This window comes from Aspergillus karnatakaensis, assembly GCF_047715665.1.
Source record: "Aspergillus karnatakaensis strain CBS 102800 unplaced genomic scaffold BJY04scaffold_63, whole genome shotgun sequence".
Taxonomy (NCBI): Eukaryota; Fungi; Ascomycota; class Eurotiomycetes; order Eurotiales; family Aspergillaceae; genus Aspergillus; species Aspergillus karnatakaensis.
Genome location: NW_027395775.1, coordinates 153,298 through 167,028, shown reverse-complemented (window position 1 = coordinate 167,028; position 13,731 = coordinate 153,298). Strand labels below are relative to the sequence as shown.

The 13,731-nt window shown below is 52.9% G+C and overlaps 5 protein-coding genes across 5 annotated transcripts; 3 read left to right on the top strand and 2 right to left on the bottom strand.

Moving 5' to 3' along the window:
* Positions 1 to 115: 115 nt before the first annotated feature.
* Positions 116 to 2,425, top strand: BJY04DRAFT_222793 (alpha-galactosidase; the record flags this gene model as incomplete). Its single annotated transcript, XM_073717498.1, has 4 exons — positions 116 to 128; positions 180 to 783; positions 832 to 1,712; positions 1,764 to 2,425. The coding sequence occupies 4 exons, from the start codon at positions 116 to 118 to the stop codon at positions 2,423 to 2,425; spliced, it is 2,160 nt and encodes a 719-aa protein (XP_073566600.1).
* Positions 2,426 to 2,988: 563 nt separating this feature from the next.
* Positions 2,989 to 4,602, top strand: BJY04DRAFT_222792 (uncharacterized protein; the record flags this gene model as incomplete). The annotated part of the gene is made up of 8 exons (XM_073717497.1): positions 2,989 to 3,087; positions 3,136 to 3,259; positions 3,312 to 3,493; positions 3,542 to 3,578; positions 3,625 to 3,692; positions 3,738 to 4,117; positions 4,169 to 4,236; positions 4,307 to 4,602. The coding sequence occupies 8 exons, from the start codon at positions 2,989 to 2,991 to the stop codon at positions 4,600 to 4,602; spliced, it is 1,254 nt and encodes a 417-aa protein (XP_073566599.1).
* Positions 4,603 to 4,751: 149 nt separating this feature from the next.
* BJY04DRAFT_222791 (major facilitator superfamily domain-containing protein) lies at positions 4,752 to 6,719 on the bottom strand (the record flags this gene model as incomplete). The annotated part of the gene is made up of 7 exons (XM_073717496.1): positions 4,752 to 4,850; positions 4,902 to 4,996; positions 5,053 to 5,361; positions 5,411 to 5,560; positions 5,618 to 6,052; positions 6,117 to 6,194; positions 6,254 to 6,719. 7 exons carry the CDS (start codon positions 6,717 to 6,719, stop codon positions 4,752 to 4,754), a joined length of 1,632 nt encoding a protein of 543 aa, XP_073566598.1.
* A 425-nt stretch (positions 6,720 to 7,144) lies between these two features.
* Positions 7,145 to 8,881, bottom strand: BJY04DRAFT_199446 (general substrate transporter). Its single transcript, XM_073712777.1, has 2 exons — positions 8,627 to 8,881; positions 7,145 to 8,567 (listed from the first exon to the last, which is right to left on the bottom strand). The coding sequence occupies exons 1-2, from the start codon at positions 8,811 to 8,813 to the stop codon at positions 7,192 to 7,194; spliced, it is 1,563 nt and encodes a 520-aa protein (XP_073566597.1). The 5' UTR covers positions 8,814 to 8,881; the 3' UTR covers positions 7,145 to 7,191.
* A 475-nt stretch (positions 8,882 to 9,356) lies between these two features.
* BJY04DRAFT_222789 (beta-glucosidase H) lies at positions 9,357 to 12,191 on the top strand (the record flags this gene model as incomplete). The annotated part of the gene is made up of 5 exons (XM_073717495.1): positions 9,357 to 9,592; positions 9,644 to 9,750; positions 9,804 to 10,212; positions 10,264 to 10,490; positions 10,543 to 12,191. The coding sequence occupies 5 exons, from the start codon at positions 9,357 to 9,359 to the stop codon at positions 12,189 to 12,191; spliced, it is 2,628 nt and encodes an 875-aa protein (XP_073566596.1).
* Between the last annotated feature and the right edge of the window lie 1,540 nt (positions 12,192 to 13,731).

The following is a 13,731-nucleotide window of genomic DNA, read 5'->3' as shown; positions in this document are numbered from 1 at the left end:
CGGAGGACGCCCCGTGCCCATTCCAGTTAGGCGCATCTGAAAAGCAATATACATCGACAGCTCACCTCGCGGGGTAAAGACCGTCAAGCTTGCAACTGCCTGTAGCACCATCAAAATGACCGAACATAGTGAGTACACCTACTTAATCACCTAGTGCACCAATATCTAACCGTCTACAGTAACCATCAACGGCACCAGCTTCGCCCTAAACGGCCACAATGTCTCGTACCGCTTCCACGTCGACGAGAAAACCGGCGAGCTCCGCTCAGACCATTTCGGCGGGCTGGTGACAGGATCTATCCCCGATGACCCAGAGCCGATCGTAGACGGTTGGACCGGAATGCCCGACCGCGTGCGCTGTGAATTCCCGGACCAAGGACGAGGGGACTTTCGCGTTCCGGCTGTGAGGATTACACAGGCGGAGGGGCATACCGTGTCTGCGTTCAAGTACAAGTCTCATGAGGTTGTGGAGGGGAAGCCGGACCTTCCGGGGTTACCTGCTACTTTTGCAAGGGCTGATGATGCCAGCACGCTGGTGGTGCATTTGCATGACAAGTATAGTGACGTTGCTGCTGATCTGAGCTACACGATCTTTCCGAAATACGATGCTGTCGCGAGGAGCGTCTCTATTACGAACTGGGGAACAGAGAGCATCACGGTCGAGTCATTGGCGAGCGTGAGTGTTGATTTTCCGGCGGAGGAGCTAGAAACCATCGGACTCAGGGGCGACTGGGCGAGAGAGGCACATCGCCAGCGGCAGAAGATTGGGTATGGAGTGCAAAGGTATGTATGCCACAATGTTAATATCCTCCCATGTTAACCTTCTCCCAGTATCGGAAGCACGACCGGATTCTCCTCTCACCTCCACAACCCCTTCATTGCCCTCGTCCACCCCTCAACAACCGAATCCCAAGGCGAAGCCTGGGGCTTCTCCCTAGTATACTCCGGCTCATTCGCAATCAACGTCGAAAAAGGCTCCCAAGGACTGACGCGCGTCTCGGCCGGATTCCACCCAAACCACCTCTCCTGGCCGCTCGCACCAGGAGAAACACTAACCTCACCCGAGAGCGTGTCAGTGTACTCTTCTAGCGGAGCGGGAGGGATGTCCCGGGCACTGCACGGGCTATACAGGAAGCACCTAATCAAAAGCAAATTCGCAACCGAGGGCCGACCGGCACTGCTGAACAGCTGGGAAGGGCTGTATTTCAACATTGACCAGGAGCGAATGGTCAAACTGGCAGAGGAGTCAGCAGGACTTGGAGTCAAGCTTTTAGTGATGGATGATGGGTGGTTTGGTGAGCGCCACCCGCGGACCTCTGATGCCGCTGGTCTGGGGGATTGGGTGCCGAATCCGGATCGCTTCCCTGAGGGTTTGGCGCCTTTGGTGGAGAAGGTGACTTCTTTGAAGATTGCTGATTCTTCTTCCGATGAGAAATTGCGATTCGGAATTTGGATTGAGCCTGAGATGGTCAATCCCAAGTCGGCGCTTTATGAAGAACATCCCGAATGGGTGCTTCATGCTGGTCAATACCCGCGCACCGAGCAGCGCAACCAGCTAGTTCTGAACCTGGGGCTACCAGAGGTACAAGAGTATATCATCACGTCAATTTCAAACATCTTGGAGAGTGCGGAGATCACGTATGTGAAGTGGGATCACAACCGGGGAATCGCTGAGCTGCCGTCACCAAGCGCAAGCCATGCGTATTTGCTGGGTAGGTAACAAATTCATGATACTGAGAAGCAAATTCTCACGAGGCCTTCAGGTGCATACCGCGTGTTCGACGCTCTGACGACTCAGTTCCCGGACGTGCTCTGGGAGGGATGTGCATCCGGGGGAGGACGATACGACCCAGGAATCCTGCAGTATTTCCCCCAGGTCTGGATATCGGATGATAGTGACGCACTCGAGCGCATATTCATCCAGTTCGGAAGCTCTCTCGCGTATCCCGCGAGTTCCATGGCCGGGCATATATCTGCTGTTCCCAACCACCAGACCGGGCGGACCACACCACTGGCGTTCCGCGCACATGTCGCCATGATGTGTGGTTCATTCGGGCTGGAGCTCGTTCCGGCTGAATTGAAAGAGGACGAAAAGAAGGCTATTCCAGAATTGAATGCTCTAGCGGAGAAAGTCAACCCGATCGTGCTGAAAGGTGATATGTGGCGGTTGAGTATCCCCGAAGAGTCAAATTGGCCAGCAGCACTGTTCATACACGAGAAACAGGCAGTGCTATTCGTTTTCCAGCTCGCGCCGGTCGTAAATCATGCACTTCCCCGGGTGAGGCTGCAGGGGTTGGATCCAGAGGGGCTGTACCGGGTGGACGGACAGGGGCCATACGCAGGGTCGATGTTGATGAATCTCGGCCTGCAGTACTCGTTCAGGACGGATTATGGGAGCAAGGTGGTATTCATAGAGCAGGAGTGATATAGTCGTATACTTTACTTATGCAAGGCAAAGCACCGGGAGGCTAGCCAGATTTCGGCAATGAGTGCGATTCTTTACGCGTGGCGTCAATAGTAGACCGGGATTTGCATCCTCTGGCTCCCCATGCTGCCAGATGACCGGTGGAGGAGCTGCTGTCATCTCCACGTTTTGGCTCTTAATCTTCTAGACTGTCAGCCTCGCCCCTTGCCCGTGCTCAGCGTACAATTCTTGATCCCATTGGATAGCGAGAGATAAAACCATTCCTTCCCCGCATGTTACCCCGGCATTTAATCTTGGATGACAGGGGAACTGCCATAGCCTCGTATTATGACTGGTCCACAAGGCAGAAGTCTCTCAAGACACGCGATCTGTGCGTTGGGTTCAAACATCCCTCGGCAGTTAGATTAACACTGTCATTCTCGTTATAACCCCCGCAGTTCCCAGGCCAGGGTTCACGTTTCAGAACTTCTGCGGATTGCATGAATCATTGTCCCACACTGCCGGTGATATAAGCGGGGCATCGCGAGGGAGATGGTCTTGACGGTCCACATTCAGTCGCCAACATGTGGAACCCAATAGTCTTTCTTCTGGTATTGAGCTGGAGAACGATCTTGGTGGATGCGCAGACTTGCGAGGCTATCCAACGACTATCGCCATGCGCTGTAAGTCACTCAGAATACCATGCGTGAAAGGTATTCTAACGTCAACAGGACAACTGCCTCTCAGCTTCAATATCCGGCAATTGCAGCGACTTTAAACTCGCCATATGCGGGCCGGAATATGGTGCCATCACCTCATGCTATGAGAAGGGATGCGAGCTGGGCGACTATACTCGTATGAACTCAAAGACCAAGACCTATGACAGAACTAACATTCGATGTCCTAGGTGCGATGAATATTACGAACACCGTTTGCGAGATCGCCCCGCGTAGTCGCCAGTCAACACAGATCGCCGTCGGGTCAGCCTTCATTGCCGTAACCACGATAATCGTCGCACTCAGGCTCGTCGGGAGGTCGCCGTTCACAGACTCGTTTGGGATAGATGATATCATCGGTCTTATCATATATGTACGTTGTCTCTGCTATTTGCCGATGACGCGGCTAAGGGATAACTAGGTCACAGCAATGGCCGACACAGCTCTGATGATCAAAGGTGAGCAGGACGCACTATCAACAACACACAGGGCTAAAGAAAGCAGGAGCCACGATGGGCTGGGGAACTGACATGTGGGCGCTAAGTAGAGAGGAGATAGTAGCCCAGATGAAGGTCTGGCCTGCAGTCTTGTCCAAAAATCCATGTTAACAGGAGTAGATCTTCTACATCGGCATCATATTCTTCTACTTCTCCGTCTCGGTCGCCAAACTCGCCATCCTCTTCTTCTACCTTCGGATCTTCACTACTCGGCTCTTCAAACGCGTCACCTATGTTGTGATCGGGCTGTGCACGGGGTACACCGCTGCTGTCGTCTTTCAGAGCGCCTTTGACTGTGCACCGGCCTCATACTACTGGACCCGATTCGACGAGGAGTCGCATGGGACGTGTCTGAGCTACGACGCGTTCAGAGCAATGCCGGCAATCAACATTGCACTAGATGTCGTGGTGATGGTTCTTCCGCTGCCGCTGCTTCTGAAGCTCAACCTACCTTTAGCGAAGAAAGTAAGAGTCATCAGCATGTTCTCTGTAGGAATCCTGTAAGTCTATTCCACCTCGTCATACATTAGCTCCTCTAACGCTCTATCCAGAATCATCATCGCCGGCATCCTCCGCCTCTCCCATCTATACCACTCTATTACCACTTACAACATCACCTGTACGCCTCAGCTCAATCCAGTCCCATTCGCTGTGCCTTGAGGTCTCAAGCACTAACAAAAACTAATTAGACAACGGCGGCGAAATCTCCTACTTTGGCGTCATCGAAGCCGATGTCAGCGTTATCTGCACCTGCATGCCCGCCATCGCGTCACTGCTAAAACGAGTGCTCCCCAGGTGGTTTGCCTCCTCAGCCGAGACAACAAACCGCACCTTCCAGACAGGCGTGTCACAGAAACGAGGGACGTTCCGGTCCAGCACGACTACAGCGAAGCCCGTGTCGACCAACACGGATGAGATTCGGCTGATCACGGTGCTTTCGGATGAGAGCTATCTGCGGAAGCCGGAGACAGTGAGGTCGGGATGATGTAGTTTACTATGTCAATAATATGTACTTTCTTCCATGATCTTTATAGAGTGTGTATTACCAGTTGGTAGGTAAGTGTAGAGGGGTGGATTTCCTAGTCTAGGTTCCATGTGAACCCCTCAAGGCTATAAGTATTGGACTTAACATCGCTACGCAGAGATACCATCACCGCGAGCAAATTTGCTCTTCTTCCTAATCGCCGGCCCAAACGCCACCAGCACCCACGGCACGAGGGTCAACAAGAGGCCCTAGCCGAGACAAGATCAGCAAAGAACATCAGCAGGGTAGAAAGTACATACGATCCCACCGAGCAAGCTCGCTGCTGGACCATACCGCAAATTCGTAAACATAGCATTCGTAACGAGCGGGAACACTCCACCAAGGAGATTACGACCTAACCATGGCATGTTAGTACATCTTCGCTTAGATATCCGGGAAACGGTAGAATACAAAAAGACTGCGCAGCAATAGCCGAGCTGGCATACCCTTGGTACGCATCTGCCAGGTAATTAAATGTCGCGAGGTAGATCGAGAAGATACCTACGATGGCGCATCCGATACCGAGTGTTGGAACGATCCAGTGGATGTGAGTTTGAGCGGTCCACCCAAACCAGAAGAGTCCAATTGGGAGGAACACAGATTCGATGCAGGCGAAGTATAGACGCGCTTCGGCGGTGGTGGGGAGGAGGTTGTATTTGAGTGCGAGTTTTTCCTGGTATATACTGAGGAGGGTTGCGAGGACTGCGGCGACGGCGATGACTGGGTGGGTGTTAGTTTCAGCCGCAATATTGGAGTAGATGTTCCATACCCGTGAACACAGCGCCGGTTTCTTCCAGGTTGAAACCCCAAGTGGTAGAGAAGACGAGAGGGATGGACCCGAAGTTTAGGTAGAGTACAGCCCAGCTGAAGGCCACCCAAAGAGAAAAGAAGAAAACGACAGGTTCAGTGAATAGGAAGGCTATCATGATTCCTATTAGTGAGTTATTCCAGTATCAAGAGGGGAGTCTTGACATACCAAACGGCCGTGAGCAAGACAATACCAGCTTATCCGCAATAGACATGGACTTGTTATCCGTGTCGACAGAATAGCGCACGCGCAGAACACGACCACCGAAAACAGGATGCTCACGCCCCATCACTGTCCCGTAATACCCAGCTCCTTCCAACTTCTCGATATAGCTGTTGAGCGCGATAGTCATTCGCTCGTCAAGGACCGCCTGCCGTGTCTCGGAATAGAAGAAATAGAGCAGCACAACAAAGCCGGCACTCGCTATCGCCTGGGAGTAGCATATCCAGCGCCACGTTGTTCTAAATGCGATGACGCTACTCATCAACGGACCGATTCCAGTGCCGAATAGTGTCGCGCCGGAGAAGAGAGCCATCGGCACGTTCCGCTCATGGTCTGCGTAGATATCGCTGATGACGCCACCGACGATGGACGAAAACGAAGCTATAGTATGAGTGTGATTAGCAATGGACATGGCTTGAGCAGCACTGGGAAAGAGAGAGCATACATCCCGACACGCCCAAGAAGAACCGTCCGACAAGTAGCCCGGCGAGAGAGTTACTCGCCCCGCAGCCGGCAAGGCAAGCTACCGAGCATGTATCAATATTGTAGAAAATGGCGACTACAGGCCACAGGGGTACTTACCAGTGAAAAGAACACCACTGGTCAGAAAGACCGGCCGCCGCCCCCAGGACTCTGAAAATGGCGCGAGGACCATCGGTGTAACCGCAAATCCCAGGGTAAACAGCGTCGTGCTCAGATTATACGGCACCCTCTCAGCTCCCCAGGCTTGATGTAACTGATCGAACGCTGGGGCGCACTCGCCAGCAGCATATGCGGCCATGGCAGTTACGCCGCAGGCGATCACGGTTGTGACGGACTTTCTCTGTTGCGACCATAGTAGAGGTGATTTGTACGGCTGTAGATCCGGGGGTTCGGGAATGGAATGGTGGTCGGGTATAGACTTCTCGTCATATCGGGATGGATGACGGGCTGTGGCATAGAAGCGCGGATGTATGTACTCGATGGCACTATTCACATCACAACTCACTCCCGGAGAGAAAGTGGGTGATTCCTGTTTATCAGATTCGGGGCCAAGTTCGGTGATCATACCGAACGAAGGGCACAGGGGTAGCCCGAGAAGGAGATAGAAATGTTAGAGCCGTTAGAGATGAAAGAGAGCGGGGTGCTGAATAGGGGCCCTTTGATGCATAGGATGGGATCCAGGGATATGAGGAGGGGAAGGAGGAGTATATGACCTCGACTGTTGTTTGCGAGCCGATTGACCCGGCCCTTCGGAGAAGCACCTTCTCTCCCCGCCGACACTACTCATGCGTCCTTGGCTATGACGGTGTTTATATCAATCCGAGTGGCCAGACGGTCTATTACTTTTCAAGTGGGACCCTGAGTAGCCGGCCGAAAGCCGAATCTACATTATTTCCCGGGCCGTACGATGGATGGCTACATGGGCAAGGCTCACAGCCTGACGGATTCTCTTAGCAGGTACATTTATTCATGATCATAGATCTACAGATTCCGCCACTGCTCCCACCGTATCCTCCTCCAATCCGGTAATTACAGATCTACACCGTCTCCTTGTGCAGAGAGGCACCATCCATATGCACAGCCTTCATCTGATCCTCCTTCTCTCCAGCCGTGATAGCTCCACCGGAAGCAGGCGAATCAAAGATCTCCGCGATAGCCTCCAGAGTCTTCCCATACGTCTCCGGGAAGAACAGATAGAAGAGCAAGACCTCGACGAGCAACCAAGCTACGTAAACAAGGTAGTACTTCCACCCGAGATCATCCATGCCAATCGGGTTGACGAACTGATTGAAGAACAAGGCTGCCTTATTCGTGAAAATCATTATGCTCATCCCTGTTGCCCGTAGGCTGAACGGGAGAATTTCAGACGGGTACAGGTACAGGGTTGGGTTGAGCGCCAGGTTGAATGTCGTGTAGTAGATGAAGATAAATCCGAGCGCGGCCTTGCCCGCTGCGTCAATCTCTAGCTCGTTGTATACTGCGATTCCGATGGTGAGCGCAGAGAAGGTCATCCACATGCCCACGCCACCACCGACAAAGAGCCAGCGACGACCGATTCTGGCTGCTGCGACTGCCGCAAGAACCGCGGTGGCGTAGTTGGTACAGGTGATGGCACCATTAATCTCTAGCTGTTCCTTCGGGTCGGTGATACCGATCGTCTGCAGAATCTTCGTCAGGTAATACGAGACGAGGCCGTTACCAGACCACTGCCCTGCCACGGCAAGGATGACGATGATCAGCAAACGGCGGCGGTTTCCAGGAGTAGCGAAGAACAGCTTCAGATTGTTGCCTTCAATCTCCTTCTCTGCGCGCAGGGCCTCGCGGATCTCGTAGTATTCGGCGACAACAAGTTCATCGTGGCGGTCACCGTTCGCATGATACTGAACCAATATCTCGAGGGCCTCTTGATCACGGCCTTTATGGATGAGCCACCTGGGAGACTCAGGGAGCAGCCAAATAAATGCCACCTGGAACACGGCTGGGAGGCCCTGAAGGAGCGTGGGCGTTCGCCAGGACCACGAACTGGGCATATCCAGAGTACCATACACCACCCAGGCACAAAGGAGGGACCCAATGTAGAAGGTCGTGGCGTATAAAGCGGTCACGAACACTCGATGGCTAGGGTGAACCAGCTCCGAAATGAGGACAGGTCCTGCCGTAAGGGCCAGTGTAATGCCGAAGCCAACGACGATGCGGGAGACGAGAAAAGGGGCCAAGCTATTCGAGGCAGTCTGGATGGCCACCCCGGCAATCATAATAACACTGCCACTGAGGATAGACCATCGACGACCGTAGCGATCGGAGATGAGGGCGGAGAATGGCGTGGACAGGATGGCACCGAGAGGGTAAGAGGCTGACATGAAGCCGAGGATCGCACCGCTGGGATGGTCAAAGTACTCTTGCCATTTTGGCACTGTAGTTCAATGGCGTTAGCTGTAGAACAATGACTCGTTTGCCCCAGAGGCCTCTTACCTGACTGCAATCCATTGAGCAGGGAGCTGTCGTAGCCGTTCGTCACACAGATCATGAGACAAGCAGGGACCAGAAGGCTGTACAGACGGACAAGCGAAGGAGACATATGCCATCCCTGATCCTTTTCTGCCTCTAGAATCTGAGCAACCGACCTATCCGGCCGTGCATCGACAGTGTTGGACGGCATGATTGCCAATTGCCAGGGTGTAATCTCAAGAGGGATACAAACAGCGCGCGAGGGATACTGAAAGGAACGAGTACGTTTTCATCCCGGTAGGGACACTGGCAGACGGTATTTATACAGTTGAGATGAGTCGACCGGGCCATGGTACGCCACCGGAGTAGCAGTCTTCCCTCGGAAATCGGGGGTATAGCATGGGGGAATCAGGATGGCACGACGAGGACGGGGAATCTGGGGCAGACATCCTCCACATGGTCTCGAGGGTCCTGCAAGCGTCGAGACTTCCTCGGCGCCGCGACTGGCTGAAATTTCCACCCTAGTTCATGGTAAACCAAATTCTTCCTGTTTAGCGCCGCGGGGAGACGGACTTGGCTGCGGTCGACTCCAACTCCAGCGGACAGCGGTCCGATCTCCGGTCATGTATGAGTGACGATCACAACCAAAGACAATGGGGTACATTTCTGGGGACTATCGCGACGATAAGAAGACCTGTTCCCCGCTTCTACTGCATGCTGCACCTCATTCTTTTTCTCATCTCCATTTGACAAAATGGGCGACGCGTCAGAACACCCAATTGCCAGCATGAGCGCAGACGAATATGCCTCCAGCATCCTTCCGCAGTTGACACTGGAGGAGAAGGTGAAGCTGCTTGCTGGCGCTGATATGTGGCGTACCAATTCTATTCCTCGCGTTGGCATCTCTCAGATGAAGACTTCAGACGGACCGGTTGGTGTCCGTGGGGGCCAGTTCACTGATGGAACAACGGCTGCATCACTGCCGTCAGGGTATTTTAGTCTCCCTGGCTGATGAGAGAACATAATCCTAACATGTTGCAGTGTTTCGCTGGCCAGCACTTGGGATCCCAGCATGATCGACGAGATCAGCAAGATCCTGATTACCGAGTGTCACAGTAAGAGTATCGATGTCCTGCTTGGTCCTACAGGTATATATTTCCTCTGTTCTTGCAGGCGGTGCTAATGTCATATTCTCCTGCAGTTTGCATTCCCAGAACTCCCCTCGGTGGACGCAACTTCGAGGCCTACAGTGAAGACCCCTTCTTAAGTGGAAAGCTCGCCGCGCGCTACATCAAAAAGATTCAAGAAGCCGGAATCGCAACGTGTCCCAAGCACTATGCAGCAAATGACCAGGAGTTCCGCCGGTTCTTCGTCGATGCGAGGATCTCTGAGCGTGCTCTGCGCGAAATCCACACCCAGCCTTTTGAGATTGCCATTCGGGAGAGTAACCCGTGGTCGCTCATGACGGCGTACAACAGAGTTAATGGAGAATACTGTTCAGCAAACAAACATTTGTTGCGCGACATCTTGAGGGAGGAGTGGGGGTGGGATGGGGTTGCGATGAGTGACTGGTTTGGAACCAATACTATTGTTCCTTCAGTGGAGCATGGGTAGGCTGTTCTCAATGTTTTCATAGACTTCAAACTGACCATGCACGACAGACTAGACTTGGAGATGCCCGGGCCCGTGAAGCGGAGAGGGAAGCATCTGATCGAAGCACACAAGCAGGGTCTAATCAGTGAAGCTCGAATTGACGAGTGTGCGACCAGGATGCTCAAGCTGCTGCATAGAGTTGGAAAGAGCAAGATCCCAGAGTGGAAAGAGCCTAAGGAGGAAGCCGTTGACCTGCCTGAACACCGAGCTATCATGCGCCGCTGCGCCGCTGAAGGTTTGTTCCTTATCTAGAACCATCAACCACAGCACAATCTAACCTGAGATAGGAATTGTTCTCCTCAAGAATGACAAAAATATTCTTCCTCTCCAGATCTGCAAAGGGATGCGTATTGCCGTCATTGGTCCCAATGCCGGAAAAGCAGTTCAGTCGGGTGGTGGCAGCTCTGACCTCGCACCACACTACAAAACTATCCCATACAACGCGATCAAACAAGCGGTCGAAGAAAGCGGCATCGAAGCAGAGGTTGTCCACGCCCCTGGAATGCTGAGCCACCGCTACATTCCACTCATGGACCCATCCGTAATGAAGAACCCTGTGACCGGCGAGTCCGGGTGGGTTCTGTCTTTTTGGGCGAATATGACACACGAAGGTGAAGCTATCTATGAGGAACACCGCAAAAGCTCCATCCTCGTCTGCTATGACACGCTTCCAGACACTCTCACCACTGGCGAACGGTACTCCTACAGAGGTCGCACAATCCTTACCCCCAAGACCACAGGAAACCACTGGTTCTCTCTGTCGTCTTGCGGTCCAGGTCGACTTATACTCGACGGCAAGGTCATTCTCGATATTCCGAGACGTTGGTGGTCGCCCAAGTCGCCGCTATTCATGAGCTACGGCTCACCCGAGGAACGCGTTCAGGTCTACCTCGAAGCCGGGAAAGAGTACGAGCTCGTCCTCGATTCAGTCAGCCGCGAGCCAGAGCCGTATGAGTTCTCATTCACCGGTGACCTTCTCCGAGAGGAAATCCAGGACGGCGGAAGAATCGGATTCCTGGAGGAAAACACTAAGGATCTCATGAAGGAGGCCGTCGATTTGGCGGAACAGAGCGACTTGGTTATCCTGATGGTCGGAAAGGATCGCGAGTGGGAGTCTGAGACAAGCGACATGGTGTCAATGAACCTACCCGGGGAGTCGGACACTCTGATTTCCAACGTCTCGCGGGTCAATCAGAACACTGTCGTGGTGAACCAAACGGGCTCTCCGATTGCAATGCCCTGGCTTGACCAAGTGCAGGGTGTAATTCAGGCATGGTACCAGGGACAAGAGCACGCGAACGCCCTCAGCGACGTGCTCCTTGGTAAAGTGAATCCCTGCGGCAAATTGCCCATCACGTTCCCCAAGGTCTACGAGCAGAACCCATCCTCACTGGATTACCCCGGGAATAACGATCGTGTTGTTTATGGGGAAGGAATCTTCGCGGGCTACCGATGGTGGGATCGGCTACACATCGAACCTCTGTTCCCCTTCGGATACGGCGGGTCGTACAGCACATTCGAGTACTCCAACGCCAAAGTCAGTTCAACGCAGCTGCAGTTTTCAGAGGATGGATCCGGAAGCATTCAAGTTCAGGTAGATGTGACAAACACTTCGAACCTCGCTGGAAAGGAGATCGTACAATTTTATGTCTCGCCAAAGACAGCTTCTCGGCTGACTCGTCCGAAGCGCGAGCTGAAGGGCTGGGATAAGGTCACGGTGCAGCCGGGCGAGACTGTGACAGCATCGGCAACCCTCGACTGGGTTAGTGTCGCGTACTGGGACGACAAGCGACACGAATGGGTTGTGGACGGCGGTGCAGCTTTCAAAGTCATCGCAGCGAAACACTCGCGCGATGATGGAGTGGCGGCTACTTTTGCAGTTGATCGGCCGGCGACAGACAGGAAAGCAGGTCGATTCACGGTTGTCGCAGTCTGAGGTCAGCAAACAGCAATATAGGTACACCCTTGTATCGGTAGGGCTAAAGTGTTCTGGGCAATGCATATAGACCGTATGATTTAACCACTTGAATGAAGGACATTATTCTGAGAGATATAGTCCAATCTTCGTAGAATCCGCATGTCTTCGGCGATTGTCGGACTCAGATGGGCAGCATCCCGCTCAAAGCGAACTTGAATATCATGAATATCCTCCCAATCAGCCGGCAGCAGATCATGAAGATCCGATCTCTGATGTACCAGCCGCATCAGAATAGCTCCCGCAAAGAAGCTGATAAAGTCAGCGCAAACTCGCCTCAGGAGAGGGGGTGTCTCACCATCGAATCAAATTCACTGGCATCGGGATGGATCGAATACTGTCGCCTAGGACCCCAGGACGACGAACGGCTTGGAGAACAGCAAACAGGCACAACCTCCCATTCTCCCGATGTACCGATGGAAATGTCTGTTCAGAGGGACTATTGAGCAGCTTGTAGAGGAATGGCCGCAAAATGATAGACTTTGCCGAGCAATAGCGAGTCCGTAGAGCCCCAAGGGCTCGCTCGTATGGCACTGCTGTGTGTCTAGTCAAGTCCTCGTAACGCGGTGGTATCATTTGGGATAAAGCTGGGAAAGAGAGCTCAGCTGGTAGGTGCTGCCTCCAAAGTTCAAGTTGATGATCAAGCTCTTCTACAACGGACAGGGAGGGGGAGAATCCGGTGGAAAGACTAGACGAAGCGGTCAGATCTGATGGTGGGAGACTATTTATGCCATGGTTGTGAGTGTGTCGGTCGCCTATGCTTTGTTAGTCTGAGCTCAGTATCGATCTGTTCCTGACGCTTAGCAGCTTACCCTGATTATAAACATTGGAATGAATTCGATTCAGAAGCTTGCGAAGTGCGAGATGCGCGAGGAAGATCATGCGGTGGAATCCACCTGGAGCATCCGCATTACGATCTTCGCTGAACGGGAACGGGATCAAATCCTCATATCGTCCAATGCCGCTAGCTGGAAGCTCGAATTCCGCAAGAAGCTGACTATAGATATGTGAGTACAGGAGCTCAGCGTTAGTTAAAAGCCAAGTCTTTACCTTTCGTGGGTGTAGGCAACCCAGTAGATTTGTATTTCGTTGGGCTTTGGTCTAGTTCGGCTACGGCAAGAACTTCATCAGCGAATTCAGTCAATGCCGGCGTGGGATGATGCGTGTCTTTACCTCTGAAGCAGCATCATGATGACCGTACATGCCCGGTTCACGGCGTTGAAGTGGTCCAGAACGTTTATTTCCTGCGAGTAGTATAAACTACGCCATATAATTAGATAGTTGATATGGCTGTGGGAAGGATCCTCACCCTGCGAGCAACAGTGCTTGAGCCGATCGCCATGAAATCTCAGCAGTATATCGTACTCTCAAACTGAGATTGGCCAGCCAGCTGTTGAACTCTTCCTCCTCAAGAAACTGGCCAAGTGAGGGACCGAAAGTCTCCGCCAGGCTCGAGGCTTGCTCTTCTTGCAATGACCTCGCCCCTAAAAATAGAACGAGA